At 45.6% G+C, this 27174-nt stretch overlaps 1 protein-coding gene across 8 annotated transcripts in view; it reads left to right on the forward strand.

Annotated features, from left to right (window-relative positions):
* The window catches only part of DAB2IP (DAB2 interacting protein), a 186364-nt gene that overhangs the window by 42862 nt on the left and 116328 nt on the right, over window positions 1–27174 (forward strand). For 2 of the 8 annotated variants that reach the window (XM_023938355.2, XM_086858332.1), the window contains exon 1: window positions 14200–14564. The exons of the other annotated variants lie outside the window; for them this stretch is intronic. In XM_023938355.2, the coding sequence (XP_023794123.2) occupies window positions 14447–14564 (118 nt within the window). In that variant the 5' untranslated portion in view covers window positions 14200–14446. Of the gene's footprint in view, window positions 1–14199; window positions 14565–27174 lie in introns of those variants that run through there. 8 annotated transcript variants of the gene reach the window in all.

Below are 27174 nucleotides of genomic sequence, written 5' to 3' on the forward strand. Positions count from 1 at the left end.
TATGGCTGCGATTTAGGGGACTACGCCTAAAGCAGCTCTTTGAATCCCTAATCCTGGGAGCTCCGAGGCAAGAAAGCAGGGAGGCCATGCTCAGATGTCTAAAACTTTCCTCCTGACCCTGACTCAAAGTGGGGGACCTGGCCTGCAGTGAAGCCAATCCATGGGGAGTTCATGCACAGTGTATGTTGTAATGGGATTTTACAGTACAGATCCTAGCACATGTATTTAATATCTGACAATTCAGATAGCTTGGCTGGCAAACACACTGAAAATAGCCAGATTTATATAAGATCCTGTGAATTCCTGACCTAGATATTCCTTGGAAGAGAGAATTCAAGAGCAGGAGTGACACATGAACCAAGTATGGTAGACTGGACTTCTCACTTCTGACCCATTTCCCTTATTTCTTCTGAGAAGTAAGAATCTTAAAAAACACATAATTGGGTTAATGAAATGATTTAAGACAATCAGCTCACTCTTAAAGTTGTTCCAAGTTCAGTCTTTATACAGTTTACCTTATGCTTGGGATACAGAATAATGAAAAATCTAAACAAACAGAGCACTAAGCCTCAATCCTACATGTAAATCTGTGCACATGTGCTGCAAACAAGATAGCACCCATGGACAGATTTGTTTGTGTTGCCTTGTGAGCCAAATGCTGTGGTTTTGCTTCTTTTAATTATTCAGTCCTGAAAGAATTTACTGTGAAATCCCACCAGGCAGAGATAAAGACTGGAAACCTTGTAATCTACAATTGTACAGGAGGGTCAGTTTATGGCCTGAATGTGCTGGAGAATTTAGATGTGGAGAGAATCTTTCATAGTGAACTGGCATGAAAACCTATATTATTTCAGAGCTTTGCAGCATATAAATTGTGTTTACGATGAAGCTAAAGCTTGGAAAAACCAAATTGGTAGATCTAATCCAGATTTGCTATTCTGATGAATTTTTTCCTTCTCAAGTGAATTCAGGTTGTCAGATTAATTCAGTCCCAACATGACAAGGGCAAGACAAATTAATTAGCTTAAGCTCCGTGAGTTGTGAGGTTTTTGTCTGTGTGCTTTGTGTGAGGGTGTGTGGGTGATTGACCATGGCAGGGGAAAGAGGGGTCCTTCAGCTTCACCCCAACACCCAGCCAGGTGAGAACACTGTCAGTGAAAAGTTTGAATTCTCCTACAGTTTGGAACTGAAGGACACATTTCTAGTGCATTTCCAATACTAAACTATTCTCCTGAGACTGCTCAAGAGTCACAAATAATGTGATTACAAAAAATAAATTAAAATGTTTAGTTGTAGAGGAAAAAATGGCCAGGTCAGGTCTCATAAAAACAAGCAGCCAACTTTTAAAAAATATTGGGTTCCACAGTACCTGGAACTCTTACATGTCATAATCTTGTTAAGATAATTACAGTAAATGGCTTTTCTGCAAGGGAATCCCCTGATACTCTTCCCTGGGAGATTAAATCTCTGCTGCTGTTCTAGACGGATTCTGCGGCTGAGTGAAAGTGTCTCCTACCTCCTTTAAAAATATCAACAACCAAAGAGAAGACAACACTTAATTCCTTTTTACAAAAGGAAAAGAGAGTCATGTCTTGGGAAGAAGGGAAATCAAATAAAAAATTTAATGCTAGAGAAGAAAGGCAAGAAATGCAGTTGCCATGGAAACCAGAGCATAAGTAGAAACTTTCCAGCAAAGAGCAGAAACTAAAAATGAAAAAGCAGAGTGGTGAGGCTTGGCAGATAGCCAGGAGCTTCCTCCACCTCGTCTCCCATGCTCCTGGTGGGATGTTCTTCGTCATCCTTCCACAGGCTGGAGGTGCTCTGGGCATTTGGAGAGCAAAGCTGGGCCCGTGGGTCAGAGCACTTCTCAGGGGACAGTGAGTGACAGCATTGCTTGGGGTCAGGCAGCTGGACCAAAATCCTCTGTGAGCTGCAGCTTGGGGCCTCTTCCATGGGCAAGGGGAAAATTCACTGGGAATGGCCACCATGTCACAGTGGGCTTGAGAGGGAGGAGAGGCTGCTTCACCTGATGGTCACAAATCACCAGGCAAGTCCATGATTCTTCTTGTGTCCAAAGCAAGGTCTGGGAGTGCACTGCAGCAATAATTCCTGTCCTTCAATACTTCTCTGATCCCTTCTTCATAGGGAAAAGATTCCCTAAAGTCTGCTCCAAGTGCTGCTGTGCCTCAGACTGGCTGGACACCGTACCTCAGCTCTCTGATCTCAGCTCCCACCTGGGAGTCACATTCCTTGTCAGAGTTCTGCCCTGGGCACAGGATGTGTTCCATAGTGGTTGTTGGCTGCATCCCACTGTTTCTGAAGGTGTATTCCAGACATTCAGTTTTGTCCAGGGCTCTGGGATCATTTGATGCTGGCACGTTTAGCTCACTTGTATGCAGTTAAGTAATGCAGTCATTGGATTAGCAAATATTAAATCCACATATGCTTTTTAGTATGACATGGAAAAAAGCAGGTTGGGAAAGCTGGGCAGGTTCCCAGGCAGGGCTGTAAAACCTTTGTGATGGCCAGGAAGTGATTTGGGTGAAAGCTTGGGAGCGTACCCAGGCCTGTGCGCTGTTACAGATGGAAGCAATGAAACCTGGGCTGTTGAGATTTCCTTCAGTCATATTCTTGGAATTAAGCATGGGTGTAAGACTTTTGCTAATTTGCCTTCAGATTGGTCAGCATCTTATATAATAGACTCCTTTTTTTTAAGAACAGAACAGAAAATGCAGTCTAAAAAACTCATTTGACCTCTTTGTATGTGAAATCTGGACAAACTTACCTGGGATACAACAGCACAAGTTAGGAACTGTTCCTCAGCGTGTGACTAGAAATAAAACCTACACATGTTTAACTCTGCTGCATTGCCTTTACTTTTGGACTTTACTCCTCAGCTGACTTGTCATGGTCCCACACAGACTATTCCTCATTTAATTATTGTTTCAAAACACAAGGATTTGTGGTTTGTTGGAGTTTTTTAGGTTGGAAGTAATGAAACTTGGAGTAACAAACTTCACTAAAAAGGGTATTATTTTTTTTAATGTTCTTTAGCGTTTGGGCAGGGAAAACCAGCAGTGAACATGTTTCCTGAGCTCCGTAGAAAGGGATTTTTAGGAGGAAGCCCGCTCTTAGGAGAGAGCGCTAACCCTGGCCTGGGGATGTGGCAGCGATCCCAGGCGGAGCCGCCTGCGGGCGGCAGCAGAGGCGTGCGGAGCTCAGATCGCTGCCTGCTCCGGGACAGGGACAGCCCTGCCTGGGGACAGCGGTACCTGGGGACAGCCCTGCCTGGGGACAGCCCTGCCTGGGAACAGCCCTGCCTGGGAACAGCCCTGCCTGGGGACAGCGGTACCTGGGGACAGCCCTGCCTGGGGACAGCGGTACCTGGGGACAGCGGTACCTGGGGACAGCCCTGCCTGGGGACAGCGGTACCTGGGGACAGCCCTGCCTGGGAACAGCCCTGCCTGGGGACAGCGGTACCTGGGGACAGCGGTACCTGGGGACAGCGGTACCTGGGGACAGCCCTGCCTGGGAACAGCCCTGCCTGGGGACAGCCCTGCCTGGGGACAGCCCTGCCTGGGGACAGCGGTACCTGGGGACGGCCCTGCCTGGGGACAGCCCTGCCTGGGGACAGCCCAGGCAGGTGCTGAAATGAGGAAACCTCAGAGCCAGCGCTGGTCACAGCAAAGTTTGCACCTTGGGCACTTCCCAGGTGCTGCGTTGAGATGGAATTCCCTGTGAGCAGCTGGATTTGCAGCAGGGTTGTGTCCAGAACAGAGCAGGTTTCCTTAGGCTCTAAAGTGCTGACACAGCATTGGTGTTTCTGCCGTTTTCAGCTGGAAAAGCTCTCTCCCTTCTCCCGGGTTCCTCTGTGCTCAGTGTGTATAACAAATGTTTTTCCAAGACTGCTGACATTGTCTTGTTTTTTATGGTTTAAATTGAAACTATCTCATTTCTGTTGCAATAGTCAAAGCAGCAATGGACTCTGAGGGCTTGTTTGTGACCTAGGAATGCTCAGAAAAGTCAAACCAAATTGCAGAGGTGCACAGTGCATGTGTGCAAAGCACAGCCTGGCCACAGCTGGGAAAAGCTGCACAATACCACTTATTATCTGGGTTTATACCCAGCTCAGTGTTATGGAAGGAAGTTTATGAGTGACTTGACCCAAACAAAAAGAACACTCCATTTGCTGCCAAGATGACATTCCAGGCTGCTCCTGAGTGAAACAAGACACCTTCCATGTAGGATTGCCACTTACTGTGAAGGTAACCATGGGCTACTTCCTGAAATTGCAAAGAATGAGCATTTTGGGAAATTCCAATTCCTGGTGTGTGTTTTCAGCACTGCTAAGTGTTTTATCACCTCCGGTGTGTCCCTGCTTGCCAGGCTGTCTTGTTTGGAGTAGATCTGGAGGAAATTTGTCGCCCTGCCCTGATGAGTTCTGTTAGGAGCAAAAGTGTCTTTGTATAATGAGCTCAACAGGAGCCTCCAAAGTCCCCTCAATAACAGGAATCTGCAGTCTCTTATGTTGCCCTGACACAGTAAGTGTGGCATTCCTGGTCCCTGTGAGACTATGAAGAAGGCAGAATGTGACCTTTTCCAAGGCTGATTCCTGCAAAGACAAATACCACATCTGTAAACATTCCCTGCCCTGCTCAGGATCTCAGGGAAGTTACATTTTAGCCCTGACCAGCACGAATCCCCTCTTACTGGTGAGCCTTCACCCTCACATGGTGTAAAGCCTGCAAGCTCAGCCTGGGCTCCAGCCTGCCAGGGCACTTCATTTTGGATCCACGCTTCCCAAACTGTGGTGATGGTGGGATAATCTGTTCCAAAGGTTGTCAAAGCTCAGGGTTTCAGAAACAGCAAGAGGTATTTGTCAGCTAATGCTCAGACCTGAGAGGTCCTGCTGTCAGAATATTGATCTTAAATTCCTCCAGCATCTCTTCTGTTGGGAGTTGGACCTGTATTTCAGAGTGCAAAATGTGCTTTTATCAGATTGTTCCCTGATCTCCCCCCTACACCTTCCATTAGCAGTTCTGTGTACACGAGTCTCCCTTGTCATCCTGTCAACCCTCATGGTCTTTAAATAGTCTGTAGGCTCTGGGTGGTGATCACCACATTGTTCCCCCTCCCTCTGCAAGCTGCTCGTGGAAAAGAGGACAAGAATTACTCTCCCATACATTGCTTGTTCGTAGTCCAATTTTAAAATCATCTCCTGCTCATCCCATTTGCCAAGTCCATCAAACCAATATCCTGCCCAGCTCCCTGCCCTGCCCAGCTCTCAGTGAGCAGCTTAGATCCCGAGTTACCCTTGGAATTCTAGAAGGATCCTACCTCGTCCCTGCTGGCAGCAAACCCAGACACAGCAGTATCGCTGCTGAAATGGGCTGCACATTGGGAGATCCCTGTTCCTACTAAATTGTTTGGTTGCTATTTTTTCTCCTCGAGGGGAATTCCATTCATCCCCTTTCAGAAGATCCTGTTAAACTCAGCCAATCCTGAACTCCCAACAAATGTCCTTTAATAGTTTCAGATTTCAGCACGGAGGCCTCTGACTGTGTGTTCCTTTAATATGTTCATGACTCCCCTGAGAGAGCTAAGCCAGGAATAACCAACACTTTCTTAAGCCAGGCGTCCTGCTTTAAGGTTGTGTTTCTTTTCCTGCCATGTATTCCCTTGCTCATCTCCACAGCTTCCACTTCCTCGTGCTTTGCATTGCCCATTCTCAACTCAGGTGTTCTCAGGTGTCTGAGAGGGGAGTGCTGCATCCTCTGCTTTCAATTTTGCTGGCTGAAGGAGCATAAAGGACTCTTAACATTCTCTGCAGTCGCCTCTCAGCTTGGCATACTGATCATTTCAATAATAAAGTGTTTCCTTTCATTCTCCAACAGTCAGGCCCCTGCCAGAGCCATAATTGTTCACAGATGACTCATTTTGGCTGCATGATCAAAACCAGGGAAAAGTGCTGTTTGCACAGTCTTTGAAACGTACAAGATGGGAAAAGATGTTCACGCTTGATATTTGTACCATATGTGCTTTCTAAATTTTATTATAGAACCTTTACATTTCAAAAGAGATTCTAGTCTTGTCCTGGGGATGATTTAGAAAGGAAAAGATAAGTAGAGTTTTGAGTTAGGCCAAGATTAGCAAAGACTGACTGTGTAGTTTGAGCTGTGAGGCTGCATCCTGCTGCGGCCGGTGGGAGCTGCGCAGTGCAGAGGGGCCATTGCTGCCCCGAGATAAATAGATCTAGATCCATATAGGAATTTCTGTGCATTGTTTAGGGGCTGCACACTTGGTCGTGTTTTATATCAAAGTCCCACTGAACTCCTCATTCTTTATAGAATTTGTTTTGAAATCCTGCACTCGGAGTTCCAGCAGGTGTTTGCATTTTCTTCCCTGATGAAAAGCCAAGGAAATGCCTGCACAGTGCATGTGATGCCCCATCCCCAGTGCTGGGAGTGCTCTGCCCTGCCTGGTGCTGTTCTCTTTTCAGAGTTCACCTCAGATGTCCCTGTTTGGAGGGTCAGCAACCAAGTTCTGTTTTAGGGTGGAGAAGGACTTGGGAGGATGATTCCTGTGAGGCCGTTCATCAACACGCTTGAGCTGTTTCAATAAGAAGCTACTCTTTGTGTCTCCTCCCAAAAATGCTTTGAGGTCACCCAACCATCTTAGATAAAACAACAAACAGACAAACTGCCTTCTTTGCACCAGTGTGGCATTTTGACTAATGGATTGTACAAACCCTGCAAGCTCATCCAAGGCTGCTGCCACGTGCATGTCCAAGGATGTGAAGACAAGCTGCCGTTGGATGGACCTTTGCAGGGGCTCAAAGGAATTAGAGTTAGACTTGTTAATCCAGGAAAAATTAGTATATTAGAAGAATAAAGTATATAAATTCAGTAGGAAGAGGGTTTTTAGTAGCTTTTTCTTTCTAAAAATGTAAAATGGGAACATATAGACTACATACACTTGTGAGTGGAAGATCTGTATGAAAAAGTGGGAAGATAAGCAGAAGAAAAACAATTTGAGCTGATGCTGCAATAGAGGAGCATTATTGAGCACTGTGTGCCTTGCTAAATATTTTCTATTATTTTTATTTGGAGTGTCCTTTATCAGATCATCACCCAGTTCTCTGCCCAGGGCAGGGTGAGAATTCCCAACACTGGACCCTGGCTCAGGAGAGCTCAGGCACTGGAGGTGTTGGTGCCCTGAGCTTCCACACTTCAAAACATCCCAGCCCTTGCTTTGCTCTTGGAGTGTTTTTCATATTTCTGTTGTTTCAAGGAGGCTCTCCACATTTTGCAATCAGCTGCACTCAGACAATAACATCTCTCAGGGCAGCCCTCTGTTGTTGTGCCAGAAGGAAAAACGTAAATCTAAATAAACCACCCTCACAATGGTATTTAAAAACTGATTGCAGGATTTCCAGTCACTTTTGTAAAGCCCTCTTTAAAAACAATAGCTACATTCTCATTTTTCAACTTGTTAACTTCCAAAACAGAGGGTGTTTTCTGTGCTACTCTGTCATGTCAGACTGATAAGGAAGATGGCTAAAGATCATTCTTGCCAAAATATTCCTTGGATGAGTCATCTGATGCCAAAAAGCAAGTGAAACGAGCAACTATATTTGCAGTGGAGTTTGCAAATTATGTGGCAAGGAAAGGAAGAAAATAATCTGTCACATGAAAAATGAAGTTTAGATTGTGTGTATATAAATCAGTGATTTGTTATATGAGCATGAGATCATTATCAGGCATTTAAACATGAATTGGAAGTGCCTAATCTATTAATTAATCAGGAAATAAGTTTTACATAGCATGTGTAATCAAGTTAATCTTTCATTTCACTTGCCAGCAGAGATGCTGCTGTCAGTGGATGTTGTCATGAGATTAAACACCCCAAGAGCTGATTCTTGCAGAGGGAGAGCCTCAGGTCCAGATGGCATCGGGAGGGGAGAGGAGGCGGCTGCTTCCCTGGAGCCCACGGCGTTCCTGAGACTGGGAGAAGTTCTCTGTGCACACGGGAGTTCCTGGGCTCTACAACACCTGTAAAACCTTCTCTTCTCCCCACCTGGGGTTAGAACAGACTGAACTTCCACACAAGCAAGGAGAGTGATGCCCTGCAGGAGCTTTCATGGTTTCAAGGTTCATGGTTTTTTCCCTGATCTTTTAGCAAGCCACATTGGAAAGCCACTGTAACAGAACTCACGATAAATAGCCGAGCCTTCTGCTAATAATAACCCATAAATCTGGCACAGGAAGGCAGTGATGCCAGACTTTTATCAACTCCTTCCCTGCAGCAACACAACAGCAAGTTTACTGCTGAAATACAAAGTAAAAATATTTTTAGGAGTTAATTTATTTTATTGTATGAATATTTTGATCAAGGTCAATGCGGATTTTGCAGTTTATTACAGTAATTTGTTATTACATCTAATAATTAGATTCCTAACCTAGAGGTGATGTGGGTTTTGCTTATTTAAATGTGCAGATAAGAAGGTAAAGATCATCATCTGGGCTCCCTTCCCACTGAAGGTTGGACCAGGTGAGGTTTTGAGGTTCCTTTTGAGCCCCCCCAGGGTGATGGCAGAGAGCTGCCCCAGTTTTGTCTTGGAGAAGGAAATGGGAGATGCTGAGAAACCCAGCGCTGAAGTTACTCCATTAATCACTCAATGAATCACTGCTAACATTTTATTTTAGTAATAAGGAGTATTTGGGAAGAATAGTCCCACTTAAAAAAATATTTCCTGCCAGCAGCTCAGCATGGAAGATGCACACAGTTCTGGGAAGTGTTGTGCAGCTCCCAGTTATGTCTGAGGGGTTTTGTTTGATTTAGGGGTTTGTACAAGATTTTTCTTTTTATTTTGGAATTTTTGCTGTACAGTGGAGTTCTTCACACTCCTGGAATTTTCCTCCTGGTGAGAAAGGAGCAGGCTGCTCTGAGGAACACGGTGTTTGATTCTGGTAGAAGTTTCTTCTTCCATTTGCATTGGACTCCATGTGTTTAATTGCTTTGTTAGGTCTGTGGAAATTTAGCACAAATCTTTAGATGGGTTTTGACTTTGTAAATTTTATTAGCATCGTTAGCAGTCAGGTCATAAAGCAATGTACCTGAGTGTTCTGTGTCAGCAGAGCAAGTGAAGTGGTTTTGTTTTGGTCTCCCCCAGCTCGCTGATGCGAGAAGCTGATGTTCTTTAGCTCTATTGTTCGGCAGGGAAGCGGGCAGGAAATGTGCTGTGCTCTGAGGTCAGGCTCGCTGTTTCTGCCCCGTTCCCGGAGTTCACGATGAGCGCAGGAAGCGTCTCCGGGGTTCTCAGTGCCCTGCCTGGGCCAGGGAGCTTCCCCTCTGCACCCTGCCTGTTCCACACAGAGCCTGGGGATAACGCCTTTGGCCTCCTCCTTTGGCCCTTCGGAGCCAGCATGTTGTGAATTCCCACCATCAAAGAGTTGCAGAAATTCCAATGTGATCCAAAACTCAGCTTGTTGGGAATTGGAGGTGTCATTTCTCTTACTTCCTTTTTGGACAGTGATATCTGAGAAATTCTTTTATTCACATTTTAAAAATACATTATGACTCTTTCTTAAAATCTGAACATTATTTATTAGAAGCAAATAACTGACTTTCCCACTTAGTATTGGGCACATTCCTTGGATTTTTATTTTTTTTTACCTGTGTGCAAAAGAGGAAGTTTAAATGTTTTAAATACATTAAATTGAACAAGTATTTGCAGAAACAAATATGCAGAAGTGTCTGTGCTCTGGTGGACAAAAGATGCTGTAGGAAAAGAAGATGATTATGTTCAGTACTTGTTCATCTCGAGGGAGTTGTCTCAGGAGGGTGGGGAAGCTCCATTTACTCTTTGGGCAAGGATAAAGGGTGCAGGGTTCTGCCTCGCTCTGCCCCAGCCTTCCCACGTGGTGCTGAGTAAATCACTCGGGGCTTCACTTCTCCAGTCATGGAATGGGCTTGGGAGCTCCATTACTGCAGTGTGTGCAATACTCTGCATTTCCTTAGATCCTGAGTGCTGTGCACGAGTCAGCTCTTAATTGGTGGTGATGCAGATCCCAAAACAATGGGACATTGATCCTCCTTTGCATCTCCACCCTGCCATGGTGTATAATGACCATAATGACAGTAAACAACCGGCACAGTCTGCATGGAGAGATGGTGATGCTGAAAGAATTAATGTCCTGGTTTAACTTCCAGGAGACTGCCTGAACACTTATTTAATATTTCATTATTTACATGTACATTCTTCCTCTTCCTTTTTCATATGGCACCACTTTTCCTGCTCATTAATATCATTAAATATCTATACTATGTGTAATGAGTGCTTTTCATTTGCATTTGGATTTCATCCCCATATGCACAGCAAGAATAATCCATAGTGTTGTGGTAGCTGTGACACCATTCAATAAAGGGAGAGCAGTGAATTCCCTGCCTAAATTTTAAAGTAAATGCTCATTCTGAACCATTTTGTTGTAAGGCTCTCAAGAAGCTGCTACATTTTACCTCAGGTAGTAACTACTTTACCTATGTGCACTCTAAAAATAATCATCATGTGCTGTGAAAATACTAAAAAGGACTTACTTTAATGATGTGTATGGAACTTTCCTTTATAAGTCTTCAAAAACAATAAGTCACTGACGATTTTGGTGTGGGTACAGCTGAACTGAAAGTTAAGTTATCCTCACAGAAAGGAAATTACCTTCCTCCCTGCACTGCTTGTGAGCTGATGTATCCCTGGGAGCCTTGAGGCAAAAAAAGCCTGGAAATCTTCCAGGCTCAGGGTGCGCTGGGCTGGAGTCTGCGAGGAACTCGTGAGCAAAGAGTGTCTGGAGCACTGACAGAAACACTGTTTCTCTCGGCTTGGAAAAGAGATATTTTGTACAGATTTTCCCTTCCTCCTTTTCCCTCGGACTTCAGGAGTGTATGACCGTTCTTCAGGCACAGAGGGGTTGCATGTTACAGGGAAATTGGGGTTTTAATCTGATTTTTATTCAATTTCTTGATGGTCTGTCTGCAGTTCATTGGACTAATGCAAATTATAAATTAAGCTGATACCCACCACTCCTCTCTGCTGGCCGAGCAGAAACTTCCTCTTGTTTGGTTGGTTTTGGGGGGTTTTTGTTGTTTGTTAAGTTTAAATTTTGAAAACTTCAGTTCACTTCATTATGAAAGAAGACTGGGAAACTGAAATGAAATCCCTGAAGCTGCTGTCTCAGAGGCAGCCTGAATTCAGAGCCACGAATTCTGTGTGTGAACAAGTCAGGGCATCCTCAGACCTGTCCAGATCAGGGCTTTGGGGCTGACTGGACCCCACTGACAGAGCACGGAAACTTTCACCTTCAAAATAAGGAATTCAAGTTCCTTGCCATGAATTCTGAGGTTCAGGAAGGTTTAAGGGCAGGGTGACAGCAGTGGGTGACACCCAGGTCAGCTCTGGGTGCTGAGTTCTCTACTTGCAGTGCCTCAGACAGGGTGTTTTACCACAGTTTGGCATGTCTTTAATTATATTTAATTCCATTGGTTAGGTTTGTGTTTGGTGCTGGGGAGGAGGAGTTAACACCCCAAAAATTACTGCTACATTTATCTCCAATTGCTCTTCTTCCTGAAGGACCCAGCAGAGCTCCGTGCCTGAGCTCATGCAGCTGGCTTTTGCAGGGATCAGCCAGACTGGGATGTTGTTTCAGAGATGGAGATTTCATGCTGTCAGCTTTTCTCCCGAGCAGTTCATAATCCCACTTTTGTGAGTGGCATATTCCGCTCTACACAGAGCATTTGTGTCAGGGTGTGGCTTTCAAAAAGAGAAAGAATGTAGTAAAGAAAGAAGAAAATAGAGCAGTGTTGGATTAATTGGAAAGGTCCAGCCCAGTCACATCCCCCCCATGTGGGTTGTTCATTTTCCTGCCTGTTGCTCTGTAGCATCTGAAGTTAAATCCTTCAGAAATGTTAAGTGAGAGAGACAGAGCCGAGCTAGCAAAACTGGAACACAGAACACAGTTCCCAACCATTTATTTATGGTTTTATATAGGGCTGCTTCCTCTTGTCATTGTTTACAGTCCCTCATTAACTTTTCCTGCCTCATAGTCACCTGTATGAATGTTTCTGAAGGTGCCAGACTGATGAAAAGGAAAAATACTGAGTATTCCCACCTCACATTCCCTCAGAGCTTGAGGAGATTCCCCAGCACCCGCCTCTTCCACATCCCCAGAGCTTTGAGCATGAGTCACCTGGCTCCAGTTAAACAAAATCAAACCTTCCCCTTTCAGATCATCTAAATTCAGGTGAGCTCTTAAAATTATTTTATTAAACTTTTCATTTCCATCAGTGCCTTTTTTTTTGCTATTGGGAATGACAAAATGGATAGACCATTTTGATGACATTTCTAGTGATAAAAGCATAGTTGTAGAAGACTCTCTTCAGAGCTTTCATCCCAGTTATTATGATACAAAATTGCAGAGAGAAACCTGAATATTTGGGTTTCGTCTACAGCAAATCTTTATCCAAACCTCAGTATTTTCAGCCTTTCCCATCACTGTGTTCTGGATGTTTTCAGCTCCATTTGTGAATTGAATCAGCTGCACATGATGAGTCTCTGTTCATCTGGAAAACAGTTAGAGTTGTCCCTGGATTTTTATTTTTTTTATGTACCCAAATATGAAAAATAAGATTATTCTGGCTAAGAAGAAGAGAGCAGATGTGCAGTGAGTGAAGGCTTTTGCAGTGCCGGGGTGTGCTGCGGGGTGCTGAGCGCAGAGCGATGGCCCGGTGCAGCATCCCCCTCCCTGGCCAGGGAGCCTCCTCTGGCCAGCTGGGATCTGCCTCCTTGACCTGAACTTGTCGTTGCCCTCCCGAGCTCATTCCTGCACTGCCTGAAAGCTGGCGCCGAATTCCTCCCGTGTGGCCTCAAAACCAGGCATGGACTGCAGGAGAGAGAGAGACTTGGGTTTTCCTCCTGGAAGGATGACACACAGTGTGGGTTTACTTCTCGACTGGAACAGGAAAACACGGCTTGTGCAGAGTTCTGATGTTTTCTGTGGCTGCAGAAATGTGTGAAATCCTAAAATCAGGGAGGATGGTTGATGCTGGGGCAGGGACTCCTGTCCCAGTGCAGTTGCTGAATTGGAACAGTTTGTGCCTCTTGTTACTGGAGGTACAACACAGGATAACCCAGGGAAGCTTTCCAGCTCCTCCTGGAGCTCCTGCTGGGGTGGAACGGGGCTCATCCACAGCCAAGCCCCTGTCTGGTCACAGGACACCACGAAGATAAATTTGCACAGAAGTCTGGGAAGAATGACAAACCGAGGACACAGCACAGAGTTATTGTGCAGATGTTGTTTTGCAGCTCATCCCACTCGGATGAGGTTTCTCTGCTACCTGCCAGCCCGGGAGAAGCAGCAGCCACACATTAAATTCTTGGCCACCATTCTGGGTCTCTGAAATGTTTTCTATCACTCTTCCTTCAGAGTCATTTTTGTGCCAGCAAGGGAAGGAGCTTAGGTGCAAGATTCTAGACAATTCACTTCTGACCTTTTGAAACAGTAAATGTGGAGTGAATTTTTTTGTCTGTTTAATATACATATATTGTTTTATTTTCTTCCGTGGCTTAAAGTGTTAATTCTGCCCATTGAAATGTAATTTTATGGAGCAATATGAGCCGGAGGCAGAATCTTCGTTGCCATCAGGACCCAAATGGTAAATAGGCCCTTTCTCTAATTTGTGGGGTGTGCTATAACTCAGTTTGAATGTTGAAAGGAAATGGGCCTCCAGGGGAGTCTGGAGCTCTGTTCATTCAACTTCTAATTAAAGTTTTCCCCTCTCAAATTTCACTTTATTTTCCGGGGCTTTTGCTCCATGATGATTATTAACATGTGTCCCATGGCCAGGAAATTATTATCCCCTTCCCCAGCGCAGCCTTTCCCCGGTCCCTCGTGCAGCAGAGGCGCAGCCTCCTGCGGGCTCTGAGCTGCTCTGCTCGGGGAGCGGCCGGAGCCGGGACAATCCTTCCAGGACGCTTTGATGGTGCTGCTGGCTGGCGGAGAGGATCCAGTCCAGGATTTCTTCCAGCCTATGCTTCACGTTTCAGGAGCCCAGGCCAACTCTGGCTTCCTATTCCTACTCCAGCAACCTTATCTTTTTGGGGGCAGGAGTTGTTAGCACAGTTTATCTTGCTCGCTGGAGTCCTCCCTCAGCTGAGACATGCACTCCGGTGCCGCCTGCTTTTTTTTTTCCTCTCCCTCTCTCTCTTTTATGTTTTCTTCTTGTTGTTTTTCTTTTTAAATGTGTCAAGTGAAGAGTTCCTCTTCCCCCCTCTCCCTTTCCACTCCAAAGAACCACCCTCCAGTTCATTAAAACGCCGGGACTATTTTGCTCCTGTGCCAGAGGGGAGAGCGAACCTGTGGCTGCATGTGTGTGTGTGTGTAAAATAGATCCAAAAATGTCCATGAACAGCAGGAAAAGTTCTGGGAGACCGTCCTACTACTACCGACTGCTCCGGAGGTCACGACTTCAGAGACAGCGAAGCAGATCCCGCAGCCGGAACAGGCTTAGCAGGGGTAATTGCGAGCTTTTAATTGCAGCGCCGTAGGTGGGTGAGGATGAGGAGGGCCCCGAGGGGCTCTGGCTCCGCGGCCCGGGAGCGGCTCGGGCTCTGCACAAGGTCAGTGTGCGAGGGACTCGGGCCAGGCGGGGCTGCTCTCACCCCCGTGTGGTGCCACTAACCCAGGCTTTCCAACTAACCACGGCTCAGCGCCGCGCTTCGTGTCATTAAGGGATGTTCGGAGGCCAGTTGATGCTTGCAGAGCTTGAAAAGCCGCGCTTAGGAGATGGTGTCTCTCCGCAGGGATGTGTTGCTGGATTTCTTGTTCTTCATGAGCCGAGTGTCACCAGGGGGTTGAGATGACAAAGCTGAGAACAGTTTAGGGGTAGGATTTTCCAAAGAGCCTAAAAATTGTGCTCCCGAGGCAGTGCAGAAACCTGGGGACTTGAAGCCTCAAATCACTTTGCACTTTTAAAAATCCTGCTCTAAAAGGGCCTATTTGTCCTCATCAGCAGGAGGGAAGTCCACCGAGGGATGTTTCACTGAGGAATGGGCAGCCCATTCCTTCTACTGGAGGCTGCAACTGACCCAGTTGCATTTTTAAAACAAGCTATTCTGCCTTTCTCTTCTGCTGTGAAATAACTGTTTATTGGTTCTTTTCCCTGTCGGTAAAGCAGCCAAAAAGTGGGAGTATGTGAGCATTTTCCTTCTGAATTTTTTCAGAAAGGAGGGGAGAGGGTTGTGTTTGCCCTCTAGTCTGGCAGTCCTGATATATTTATCATGCTGTGAGCCTAATCAAAGCCATTAACTGAAAATAATTCCCGTTTTCTTGTTATTGTGTGAATAAAAAGCACAACCGCAACTTTACATCAGGTGTCTGTGCAAATCCAGGCTTGGACTTGTCTCACTGCAGTCAATTCTGATTTACAAATCAGATTTTAAACTCGACTCTGGCCCTGCAAGATTTAGTTCAGTGCAATGTCCTCTTTCCTCTTTTCCTGGCACTCAGGACGATTTTAAGCATTTTGAGTCATTGCTAAGAAAACAATAGGAAGCTAAATCAGTCCCTGAGCTTCAGCTTTTCCTTCAAGCAGACAGTGGTTTTCTTTGTATGATTTTTTTTTGTTGTTTTGCCTGTCAGGGTATTTGTAAACTCACAAACGTGTCCCAGTTCCCTTTCCCTCTTTATTTGTGTGCTGAGCAAAACCAAAATATTTTACTGTCATTTCAGTTGCTGTGACAAACTAAATGTGTTTAGTTTTGTTTAGGTAACCCAATGTGAACTTAATGGCATAGTTTGTCAGGAACACAAGGAATATACAGGCAGATTTGATAGAAATGGGAATCAGCCCGAAAGTTTGTAAGAAATTGGATTTGAACCAGCTGAAATCTTGTTGCTGTTGATCTTTGCTGGAGTATTTTGTGTTGTCTCTGGGATCCCTGCCTCTCAGCACTAGCAGAGCTTCTCTTATCTGTAAATCTGAAAGGGATTTGCAAAGCTGGATGAGGATTTTCTCTTTATTTTTGATCTGTTTTTGTTGTGCTGTGGTGGTGTCACACAGCCAGGCCACACAGCAGGTCAGAGGGGGCTTGGTCCAGGCTGGCCAGGGTGATGGAAGTGCTGGAATAATGCAGCAGGAATACTTGCCATAACAGTTTTGTTCCCACTGGAATAGTGATGAACTGGGGGCTGTGGAAAATGCAGAAATCAGAAGGAGGTTCTAGATTTTGGGGGGTGATGTAATGCTGAACTCAAACCCTACAAGTCTGGAGGAAGGAGGGAGTTGAGGGCCCCCTCCTCAAAGGCTGATCCTCAGCAGAGTTTGCTGTCTCTGGCTGGGATTCTCAGAGATCAGGAATCCTTAGTGGGAGGCTGCCATAAATTCAGGCACATTGAAGTTACTTCACAGGAATTGGCAATGTCTGCTTTGCCACATGTGTGTTTCCCAGACATCCTCTTGGCAGGTTTTACACTCTGCAGTCTCTGGACCATGTGCCAAGATCCCCACAGGGCTCAGGTGAGCCTGTGGCTCTGCTGGAGGAGCAGTGATACCTGGAAGTTGATCTTTTCCAAGGGTTGTCACTTCAGCAGATGCTTTTGGACAGGGAGCCTGCTGGGGATCGGGCAATCCTTACACATTTACCAGGGAGGAGGAGATCTCTGCTGGCACAGGATCCCTGTCCCTGTGTGGGACCATTCTCTGTGCTCCATCCATCCCAGATGATGAATGCCTGGTGCTGGAGCTGAGGCCAGAGTGCCCTGGAGTCTGAGGTGCTGCCTTTGCTGTGAGCCAGAGCCCTCTTCCAGCCCCCTCTGGCTGGAATTCACCAGGCTCTGAACACACAGCAGTTGTTTAAAAACATGTATTTACCTACTGCCACAGCCCACTCTCCCTCCAGTGGCAATGCCACCCACCCACACCTGCCCTTCTGACACTGCTGCTGCTGCTGGCAGCCCTTGGATGCAGGGACAGAGCTCATCCTGCCCCAGGAGCAGCAGGAAAGGTCAGGCTGTGGTTACAGTTTGCACAGCTCTGGGAGGGCTGAGACCCAGTTTGGGAAATGGATTTTGCTTCCTGAGGTACAGAGAGAGCCACTCCCTCAGGAAAGAGTGCTGTGGTGCTTTCAGCTGGGCAAAGTGAGCAGAATTTGCATTTTCTATGCAAGGATCTGAGGGAAGGAGGGAGAGCTTTGTGTTGGGACTCCAGATGGAGCCAGTCTGCTGCAGTGTGCGGAAAAATGTCCAGGACTTTGAGCTGTTGGCAGTGACAGCAGCTTGTTCAATGGTTCGTGTGATGGCATCCTCTGTTCTGGAGCTCTCTGGTCAGCCCTGGTGCCTTTAACACATTCATCACATTTCAGCGTGTTTGTCACTCTGCCCCTTTGGGAGGCCCAGGCTGGAATATGTGAACTGTGACACTGGTGAGGAGGGCAAAGCTGAGCAGGAGGGGAAGGCTGCTCGGAGGAGGCTGATGGGATCCTGCCTCAGCTCGTTCAAACTGTGGCTGCTTGAGAGTGGGTAAAGCAGACAGGCCTCACTGCACTGGTTATCTCTGCTGGAATGAGGACAGTGCCTGAAACCCCCAGCTCTGCTCTCCACAAAGAGTCAGGACATGCTGCAGGTAAACATCAGTTAGATAAAAAAACTACCTGCAGAACCTCTGGACCATCTGTTCAGCTCAGAGATGTGTGGGACTGCAGGAGGAATCATGGCAGTAATTATAATTACTCCCAGGTGACCTATCTGATGTAGTGGAAGCGATTTGGGAGGCAGAGAGGGGAGAAGGAGAATTTTCAGTGACAGCAGCACCTGCTTGTGGCTGCACTTGGGTCTGTGGCTTTCTTCAGGATCTCTCTCTGCTTCTCCTTACTCATGACACGATGAAGGAATGGGGGTCAGTGGGAAATGTTCTGAAAATTCCTTTTGCTGATAGAGGCCGCTCACGGTGCTGTGTTCACAGTCCCATCTCTGAGCCAAATGCAGCTTTGGCTTCAGGGCTTTCTTGTGTAAAACTCTGCAGGCAATCAGTTGGCATCAAAGCCCTGAGAATCTGAGAACATTGGAGTTCCTGATCTTGAAGGTTTAGCGTTCCTGATCCTCAGCCCCGGACATAAATGTCTTGCTCTGTGTTCTGTTTATCACAGATGCTTTTCAAGGTGTTTTATGAAAAGGACTTTTATTAAACAAGCTTTCTTCTTCCTTTCCTTTGATGGCTGCTGTGAAGAGAAAACTGACTGATCTTCAGCAAAACCTAGAATTTCAGTGCACCAAACACTGAGCTGGGAGGCCAAGGTCAGGCTGGGTTTTTTTCTCAGCACAGGCTATTCAAATACACATCTGTTGAAAACAGCTGGAATTTAGGCTTTCTCTCTCTGTTTGATGAAATCAAAACCTTTTAAGTGATAAAGAGAGATCAGCTTATACCCAAATAATCAATACCTTGGAGGTTCAGGCACTCACTTGGGACAGGGAAGCAGCGACTGGAAAATTGTCCCAGCATGTCCCAGAGTGACATAACAACTAAGGAGGTTTTATTATATTTAAAGCCAACTGAAATTGCACTCACCTCTCACTAATCTTTCCTAGCAGAAAATCTGTTCTGCAGCATGTTGACAAAAAATGATGTTGGACAAGGAATGCCAGGTGGAATTTCTCCCTTTCCACCTCTGCAGGTTTCATGTCCCTTTTCATTTAAGGGCTGGGAGCAGGCAAGTGAGGAGCCCAGTAACAAATATTAGCAATAGGTTTGGGTTTTGTTTTTTTTCCAAGGGTGGCGTCTTTTAAATGCCAGGAAAAGGAGACCTTCCTGCTTTGCACTTTTTAATGATCATTGCTTTGTTTTTCAAGTCTCTTTTGTGGCATTTTCTGTTTCACCACAGAAGTCTTGCAGTCTTTCATTGAAATTTTAACAGCATGGCTGACAGATGCCCATAGAAAAGATATGCAAAATGTTTAAAGCTGTGCTGTTTATAGGAAATATTCACTGGCAGCTGTGCTATTTTTAGCACCAGTGCTCCAGCTGAGACTTTGCTGTGTTTGTTCAATGCTTCATTGTCTAGTAAAAATGGAGAATAAATTTAATGACTCGGGAAGTGGTGCATGATGGAGGAATTCTGGAATTGTTTTGATATTAAACAATGCTTAAATCTCAGAATCCCTTTAATAAGCAAAAATTTAGAGTGAATTTATTGCAGGCAAATTTATTGGACTGACCCTTCAGCAGGAGCAAGGTGGCAGCAGTGCCTCGACTCCCTTTGCTCCTACAGCAAACCCTGACCTGCCCCACCTCCCCCAGACATGTCAGAAATGCAGGAACGTCCACACTCAGTGAGTGTTCGAGATCAAAAATGAACCAAGCAGTGAAGGATCCCCTGGGAAACCGCAGTGGGAATCTCTGAGGAGCACTGTCACTTTTTGCTCATCTTTTCCTTTATCTGTTTCCAGCCCTCTCCTCCTGGCAGTCCCTGACAGGGGCTGACTGCTCTGAAAGGAATTAAGTAGCAGATTTGCTCTCGAGTAATGCAGAATGAGTTTTTATCTACAAGCCGTGGGTACTAAATGAGAAAGAGGTTAAAAACCCTGGTCTGAGTCCAAACTAGAACTGCTTCCAAAAATATGCTTTGAGGGGTTTCAGCAGACTTTTCATGATCACTCATGTATTAGAGTAAGTTTGTCTCCTTACAGCTGTGGCAGTCCAAACAATTTAGACACAGAGCTGCCTTTTAAAGCTTTTAAACCTGTATTTCCCTTGAAGGTCTTCTAGTGTGCCACTAATCCCCTAAGTTATTGCACTGAAGGCACTCTCTAATCCTTTAATTCACTCTGCTCTCAGTAGGGATGGGAACAAGCTGGGTCAGGGAACGTTCTCATTTGGGCTTTATCAGTTTTGCTTTTTTCAGCTCAGACTACTGAGGATAGTTTGCTTTCCTTTGCAACACTCCAGAGAATATTTTCGTCAGACACCAGTTGTTTGTGTGTTTGTGTATGTGCTTGTGAAAAAAGGTGCACAAGCCCCAGAACTCCTGACTCCTGTCACCGGTTTGTGCAGCCTCGGGGTCAGGCTTTTACAGTGAGCTCTCTCAGGCCCCTTTGGGAGTCAGAGAATGGAAGATTGGATGGCTTTTTGAGAACTGTGAATCCATTCCCCATCTAGAGCCAGTGAGGGTCAAGAAGCAGTGACCACAGGTAATTTCTGGAAGCTTTTCTCCCCCAGACCTACACAAGAGAAAGATGCTGACTAATTCTTCTTTGGTGCTGAAGGTAAAGCTTTGAGGTGATGAGCAATGCCAATTGTTGTGGTTTTACTAATAAGCATAAACTCTAAAAGGCTGGTTAGAGCAACACATAGCCTGGATTTTGCAGGTTTGTGCTGTCCATTGTTTTTCTCCTTGCATGAAGGGCATGTTTTTATTGTAGGTCTGGTTTGGAGAGCCAGGCTGGGACCACGAGCAGCTCCCAGAGGCTCATTCGGAATCCCAGGCTCTCACACCACTCCAGAAGTTCATCTTAAGTTGAGCATTGAAGCATTCAATTGGAGGAAAAACATGCCCTGCAATTGTATGGACTTGGAGAACACTGACAGGAATAAAGACGACCAAAGTTTTGCTTCATTAACATTTGCACTGAAAGAGGAATCCTCAGATGCTGAGCCCTTAATGTTTCCTTTTGAAGAAACCAATTTATGTGAAGTGCAAGTTTCTTTTGTACCTTATGTGCTCATATTTTTGGTTTCTTACAGCATTTCTGCATCACTGAATTTCTTTTAGAGTCAGAGATCAAGCTTGGGCTTGTTCTGAAGTACCCAAATGTGGTAATAGGTGGACTGGTGTAAAATTTGGTGTCTGGAGTTAAATTACAGGATGCTTCTTAAGCTTCTTGGTTTCTATAGGAACAAGTAATAGTCATCCTTCATGATTAAGCAGTGTCCATGGTAACCAAACGAGCAAGTTTTAAATGAAAGATATTTTCCCTTTACATTTTTAGCAGTCAAAGGTTACCAATTATTACCTTTATATCCTTAGACAGGAACACATTTTGATGGGGCTGGTGTGTTTGAAGTGAGAACATTTGGTGTTCATTTACATAACTCAGCTCCTAGGATCAGCTAAAATTTGGGTGAACACCAAAATGAATTATCAGAGAGTGGGGTGGGGTGCATTAACCTCCCCAGGAGGGTGAATGTTGGTCACTAAATTGCTGAATTGTTCTGCAGGGTTGCAGTGTTGCTGTTCAAGTGTCCATTTGCTCCTCAGAGTGGCTGCAGGGCAGTAGTGGAAGGAGAAATTCCAACACAGATCTGGCATAATTTTTAGGATGGAAAATGCAAATGTCAGTGTTGGTGTAGGTAAGAACATCCTCCTGCTCCCTCCTGTTTCAAAAATAGGTTGGGAAGTGAAAACACGACTGGTTTTTAACATTTCTTGTCTCTCCTTGGCACTGGTGTTGTTTGCTTGGAAACTGCAGAGTGAGTGTGTGCAGCTGCCACCTGCGAGTGTTTGCAGAGCAGGTTTGTGGGAGAGGAGCAGAAATACCCACCCACCCCCAGAGGAAATAAAAGGATCAGTCACAATAAATTAGGATTTACATTCCACAATTTCTAATAGTGAAACAATTGCTGAGAGAGGGTGAGCAGGCAGAGGAGAGATGGATGGGGAACAGCAGTGAGCAGGGATGGATTCTCAGCAGTGTTTTGGGCACAGGGTGCATTGTCCAGGTGTGCAGAGCTGCTGTGCTTGACACAGCTGCCTGTGCACACACTCACATCCACACACAGCAAAGGCACAACATCTGTGAAAAAATAACACTCTTCTTATAAGCATTATCTTCTATTAATGCATATTAAAGTGTAGGAGACTTGTTTCTGTTTGCTAGGGGAACTCTGAGGCCTCCTGCATTAACGTTTGGAAAACCAGAAAATCCCTCTCAGCTATCCCTAACCCTGTCCCCAATCCTAACCCTCCCTGCCTTGAACTGGAGGAAGAACAGTGGTTCCAGACTTCGCTGTCACTGCTGCTTTGTGTTGCTTTCTCATGACAGAGATTGTATTTTGGTGGGTACCAAAAATCACTGCCATTCATTACTGAAAATCCAGTATTCTTCTGTGAATTGTGCTTCCAGTGAAACTGTCTCCTAAACAGCCAGTGTTAAATTCCAACCTTCTGCTTTCCTGTGCAGAGTTCCTTGGCTTTTGAGACAACCTGAGGTGGGTGAGCTGGCTCTGGGCATTGAGGCTGCTCTGACAGCCATGTGCACCATGTGAAATTCAAATCTTAATGTTTGGTCTATTATGCAAATGGATGTGAACAGAGATACGTGTGTGACCCCATTTATCTATCTAATGAAGTGCCATCAATAGAACATCTGTTTCTTTGCTGTAGAAGATGAAACCTCTGATGAATCATGCTTATAAATTAAGTATTTATTTATTTAATTTGCATTTACCAGTACAGACCTGTTCCAGCAGCCACCATGCACGGCTGGAAAAATGGCCTGGGAAACAACTGTGTGAAGTTTTCATTTCTCCTGAGGGTGTTTCATGTGAAGGGAGCTGTTCTGGCCTGCTCAGTTCAGCTGCCCAAGCCTCAGCCAGGGGACAGCCCCAGCCCTGTCCTGGGTGGTGTGTCCAGGTGACACCTCCAGTGACAGGGACGGAATTGCAGAGCATGGAAGTTTCTCCTTGCCCTCAGATTGCCTCTGTGGATAAAGTGCTGCAAGAAAGCGTGTAGTGACGGAGCAGAATCTTTGCAGGAAGGTTCAGCAATGATGGATGAGCCTAATTTAAATCTCCCTAGAGCTGACTCCTTGTTCTCCACACTCCGTGTTGCTTGTCTTTATCATCACATGGGAGGAAGCTGATGTTCCACTTCACTTTATCATCCTTTCCACTTTAACCAAGGTATTGGCAGTCACCACGATCTGGCCCACAACCAGGATAGAATTTCAGCTTTTTCTGATGTATTTTTTAAGTCTGAGCTTGATTTCAATTTCACCCTGGAGAAAAGGCTCCTAATGATATGCCGTTAGCAGAGGAGGAATTTGTTCTGTGGATATCATAGCAGAGGAAGATAAATATCATACATATTTTATTTCAGAGACTAATAGAGAAAGAATAAAAATACCAAATATATATATACATATCATAGTTTAAAAATACCAGACAGTAAAATGGAGTTTGTACTACAGGCTGCTTAGTCAGCATTATTTGTTGTTTATCTTTAGAAAGGGAGGGTTATATATATATATATATATATATATATATATATATATATATAAAATATATATATATATTCTGTATGCCTTATATTCTCTCCCTGGCACCAGGTCTGGCGACCTGCAGCTGTGGATCTGATCTGGTCTCCAGGCTTGCAGCACTCAGAAGTTGCTGTATTTTCAGACCCCTCACAATGAGAAATACCTCAGCTTTCTTTTCCCATTAGTGCTGTTCTCTTCTTTCCCTTTTACCCCTGGAGAGGGATTTTCCCTTGACAAATACATTTAATCTGTTTCCTCGGGTAAAGGATGTGTTCCCCCTGGATTTCTGGGGAGCAGGATTTGCCCTGGGCATCTGTCAGAGTGGCTGGCTTTGCTGGGATGGCTCCACAGAAGGGAAAGAGCAGCGAAAGAGCAGGGAAAGTGCAGGGAAAGCGCTCTTAACTCCACTGACCATCAAGTGACCCAGCAGCCAAACCACAGCTGGAGAATTCCCAGCTCTGCAGCTGGCTCGGGGCTGGGAGCGCTTGGCCAGCCAAGGGCCTCCAGCTCCATCTAGTGAGGCAGTGGGATCGCAGCTGTCACACACATCCCGCTGCTCGAGAGGGCACAGCAGCCATCCCGGCTTCGGGGATGGAAATCCCACCTCAGCTTTCCAGGGGAGAGAGGACACCAGGCAGCCACAGGCCGAAGAAAGTCAAGAGAAGAGTCTTTGCCGCTTGCACACATCAAAAAGCGCCGTGGCAGCTGCTGGGAGAAGAGTTCCCTTACTGGGTAATAGAAAATAGAGGAATAGATACATACCAAGTACTCAGGAAAATAGCAGAGCTTTTTTCAGTACTAGATTCATTCCCTAGTGCCATTAATAGCTCCGGCTCAGGAGCAGGATGAGGGATATTAAATCCAGGAACCTGACACAGAGATGAGGGGAGATCCATTAAAGTGCACAGCGTGCTGTGGCAAAGGTCAGTGTCTCTCCAAATCATTATTTAACAAAGAAAAAGCTCTTCTTTCAGGAGTTCTTAGTCCCACTTTGAGGGAAGATGGTCACAGATTTTAGCTGAAAGAACCAGTGTGTTCTGATGTTTTCTGGGATTTGTTTTCTGTATTCCAGCCACTTCTAACAAGGCTCTTCCATTTACACAACTGTCCCAGCCACCGTTCTTGGAGCTGCAGAGAATTGTGTGGCTCTAAGTGGTGCTTCAGGTGCCTTTTGCTGCTTTTAGGCAGGGGCACAGTTACCAGAGACACACTGAATATGATGCTTTTGTAACACTGAGGTCACCTGTAGGGAAAACAAAGGTACTGGTAAGGAGCTGGATCAGTTTGGTGTAGAGCATTAACTATAGGCATAGACTCAGTTGTTTAATTCAAAGTATTTTGTGCCAGAGTGTAACCCAGAAGGCAAGTAATGATCCCAGTTTTTTTGTTCTGTATGTAAACAGATAAGGGAGAGGGGTTTTTGCAAGCTGTAGTTCTGTAAACAGTGTCCTTAATTGTCTGGAAAGGTCATGAGAGCATGAGAAAATGTGAAACTATTTCTGCTCGGAGCATGAAATGAGTGGGGAGTAAATCAGTGATTCTGATGTGGAAGAGTTGTGGTACAGCCAGGGGGATTGCTGGGCTTTATGGAAGTTTATGAATGTTTAAGCTAGAGATTCTAAGATGCAAAAAGAAATAATTTTATTCTAACATAAGAAGTGTGGGTGACACGACTTCCCTTAGCCTGGAGAACACCCTCTCTGTGTTCATTAGCTTTGCTTTCAGAGGCATCTGCTTGTTCAGAGGGCACCAGCACCTGCCCTCAACTTCTGCTTCATGACCATTTTCATTTAGAAGTCTATTTTATTGCCTAATAAAGGTTTGGCTTCTAATTAATTTTGTGTGGTTCTAATATTGCTGTAAGGGATCAGCAGGGCTCTGGGTGATACATTCCAATAAATACTTCTGCAGGTTACTGAACCAAAGGTGGCCCTGCAGCTGCATTCCTGGGCCAGCTGATGGGAGCAGGAAGGGCTTTCATAACCTCTCTCAGCTTCTTTGTCACTGGAAATCAGACATTTTGGCATCTCTGCTTCCCACTCAAGGTTCTTCACGCCTTGTGAAGGGGAAGGTTGGCTCAGCTCAGTGTTTATTATTTTCTGTTGTTGTCTATTCTGCATTTTAAAAGCGCCTCTATTCCCTTCCAAACCCCCATCCAAATGGGGATTCAGACTAAAGATCCATCTTTTCTCCTGGGCTCCTGTGGCCACCCAAAGCTGTCTGAAATGTAGATTTTTTCTGCAGCCTCTCCTGAGTATGTGGAATCACACAGACACTACAGATACCTGTTCTCCAGGGATTGTTCTTAATTCGTAAATGCTACCGTGAGCCACGTTAAATCACTGTCACCGTGCCTCCTCCTCTCCTCTCTTGGGTTTGTAATAAGGACTTATTAGATAATGCAGAAATTAGAGGAATAACACCTAAATTCATTAAGCAATAAAATTAATTCACGACCTGTAATTGTATGAGCAGGAGACCGGTAATTCCTGTTCCCTCTGGTTTCACAGAAACTCCACCCTGGCAGCGCTGGGGCAGCTGCGATGTCGGGCAGTGCCCGGTGGGGCAGGACAGGGAGGAGCTCAGTGCCGAGCTCGGGAGCAGCCTGACCTCTCCAGGGCTGCCTGCAGCACCTTTCCCACCGCCTTTGGTTCTGGAGATCTCGTAGTTTCCTGCATCACCTCCAGACCATCTGGAGAAGTTTTAGTGTGCTCCAAAGTCTCCTTTGCAGAGGCCGGTCCCGGCGGTGGGAGCAGGAACCTGCGCTCCTGCCGTGTCTCCCGGTGCTGTGCCTGCTCTGGCATTCCAGTCATTCTTCTCTTTCTCGCTGCCTCTGATGAAGTCATCACCTCTCCTTCTCTCCTTCCCGGCTCGTTCCGAGTGCCATGGCATGTGCGCTGCTCACCAGCACGGCTTCCTTCTGGTGAGTTCAGGGAGATGATTTCTCCTCGCTGACTTCTCTCCCAGCACTCAGGTTGGACCTTCCTTTCTTGTTTGGAGCTGGAGCAGGTTCTTATCAGGAAATCAACTTGCTGGGAAGTGCCTGCTTGTTGTTATTCCTTCCAGCGGCCTCAGTTTGCTTTTGTTCACTGTCTCTTCCACTGGCTGATCCCTGGAATTGTGTGAGAGGGGGCAGTGTGAAGAGAGATGAACAAACAGGACTCAATGCATTTGATTCTCCATAATGAGAGCATAATCCTGATGAACTCTTGGACTAGCTGGGATTCACAGAAGTAGGTAATGCAAATGGAAGAACACCTCACTTGCTAAGTGAAAAGTAAACAGTATTAACAGCTGTTTGTGTTTTTTACACGTAACAACCTGCTTGGAGCAGTGTCTGAGAAGTGGAGTCAAAGGAGCCAGTGATGTTGGGTGGGTTAAACAAGAGTTTGGGTGCCAGGAGCTGCTCACAGCCTGTTCTGCTGCTGCCCTGCAGCCTTGGGGAGATTGCTGTGCTGCTCCATAATGATTCCACAGCATGAAAAACAGGCATGGCAGAGTGGAGTGAGGATTAATTATTCTGTCAGTTCCAGTGCCTTGAATTAGTTAACAAACCAAATATGTTTATTACTGTACAGAAAGAGTCTAAGAAATACTCATAAGCTCGAGGTCCTAAATTAATGTGCAGTGTTTGCAGTGCTGTGTATCCTCTTGGCAGTGGGATATGTTCAACTTAAAAACCTCCTAGTGCCTTCCACAGCCAACAATGTGTTGGGATAACCTGGGAGAGCTTTCAGGGGCTTGATCATTTCAAGGAAGTTTCTCTTTGAAGATCTTACTCTGCACAGGGGGAAACCCAAAACATTGCAGCCTTCTGGAAATATTTGGAAAAGCAGGAAGCCCTGTTGTTTGTTTCTCTCTCTTCTGTGTTGTA

Source organism: Cyanistes caeruleus, chromosome 20 (assembly GCF_971803275.1).
Source record: "Cyanistes caeruleus chromosome 20, bCyaCae1.hap1.1, whole genome shotgun sequence".
Lineage (NCBI taxonomy): Eukaryota > Metazoa > Chordata > Aves > Passeriformes > Paridae > Cyanistes > Cyanistes caeruleus.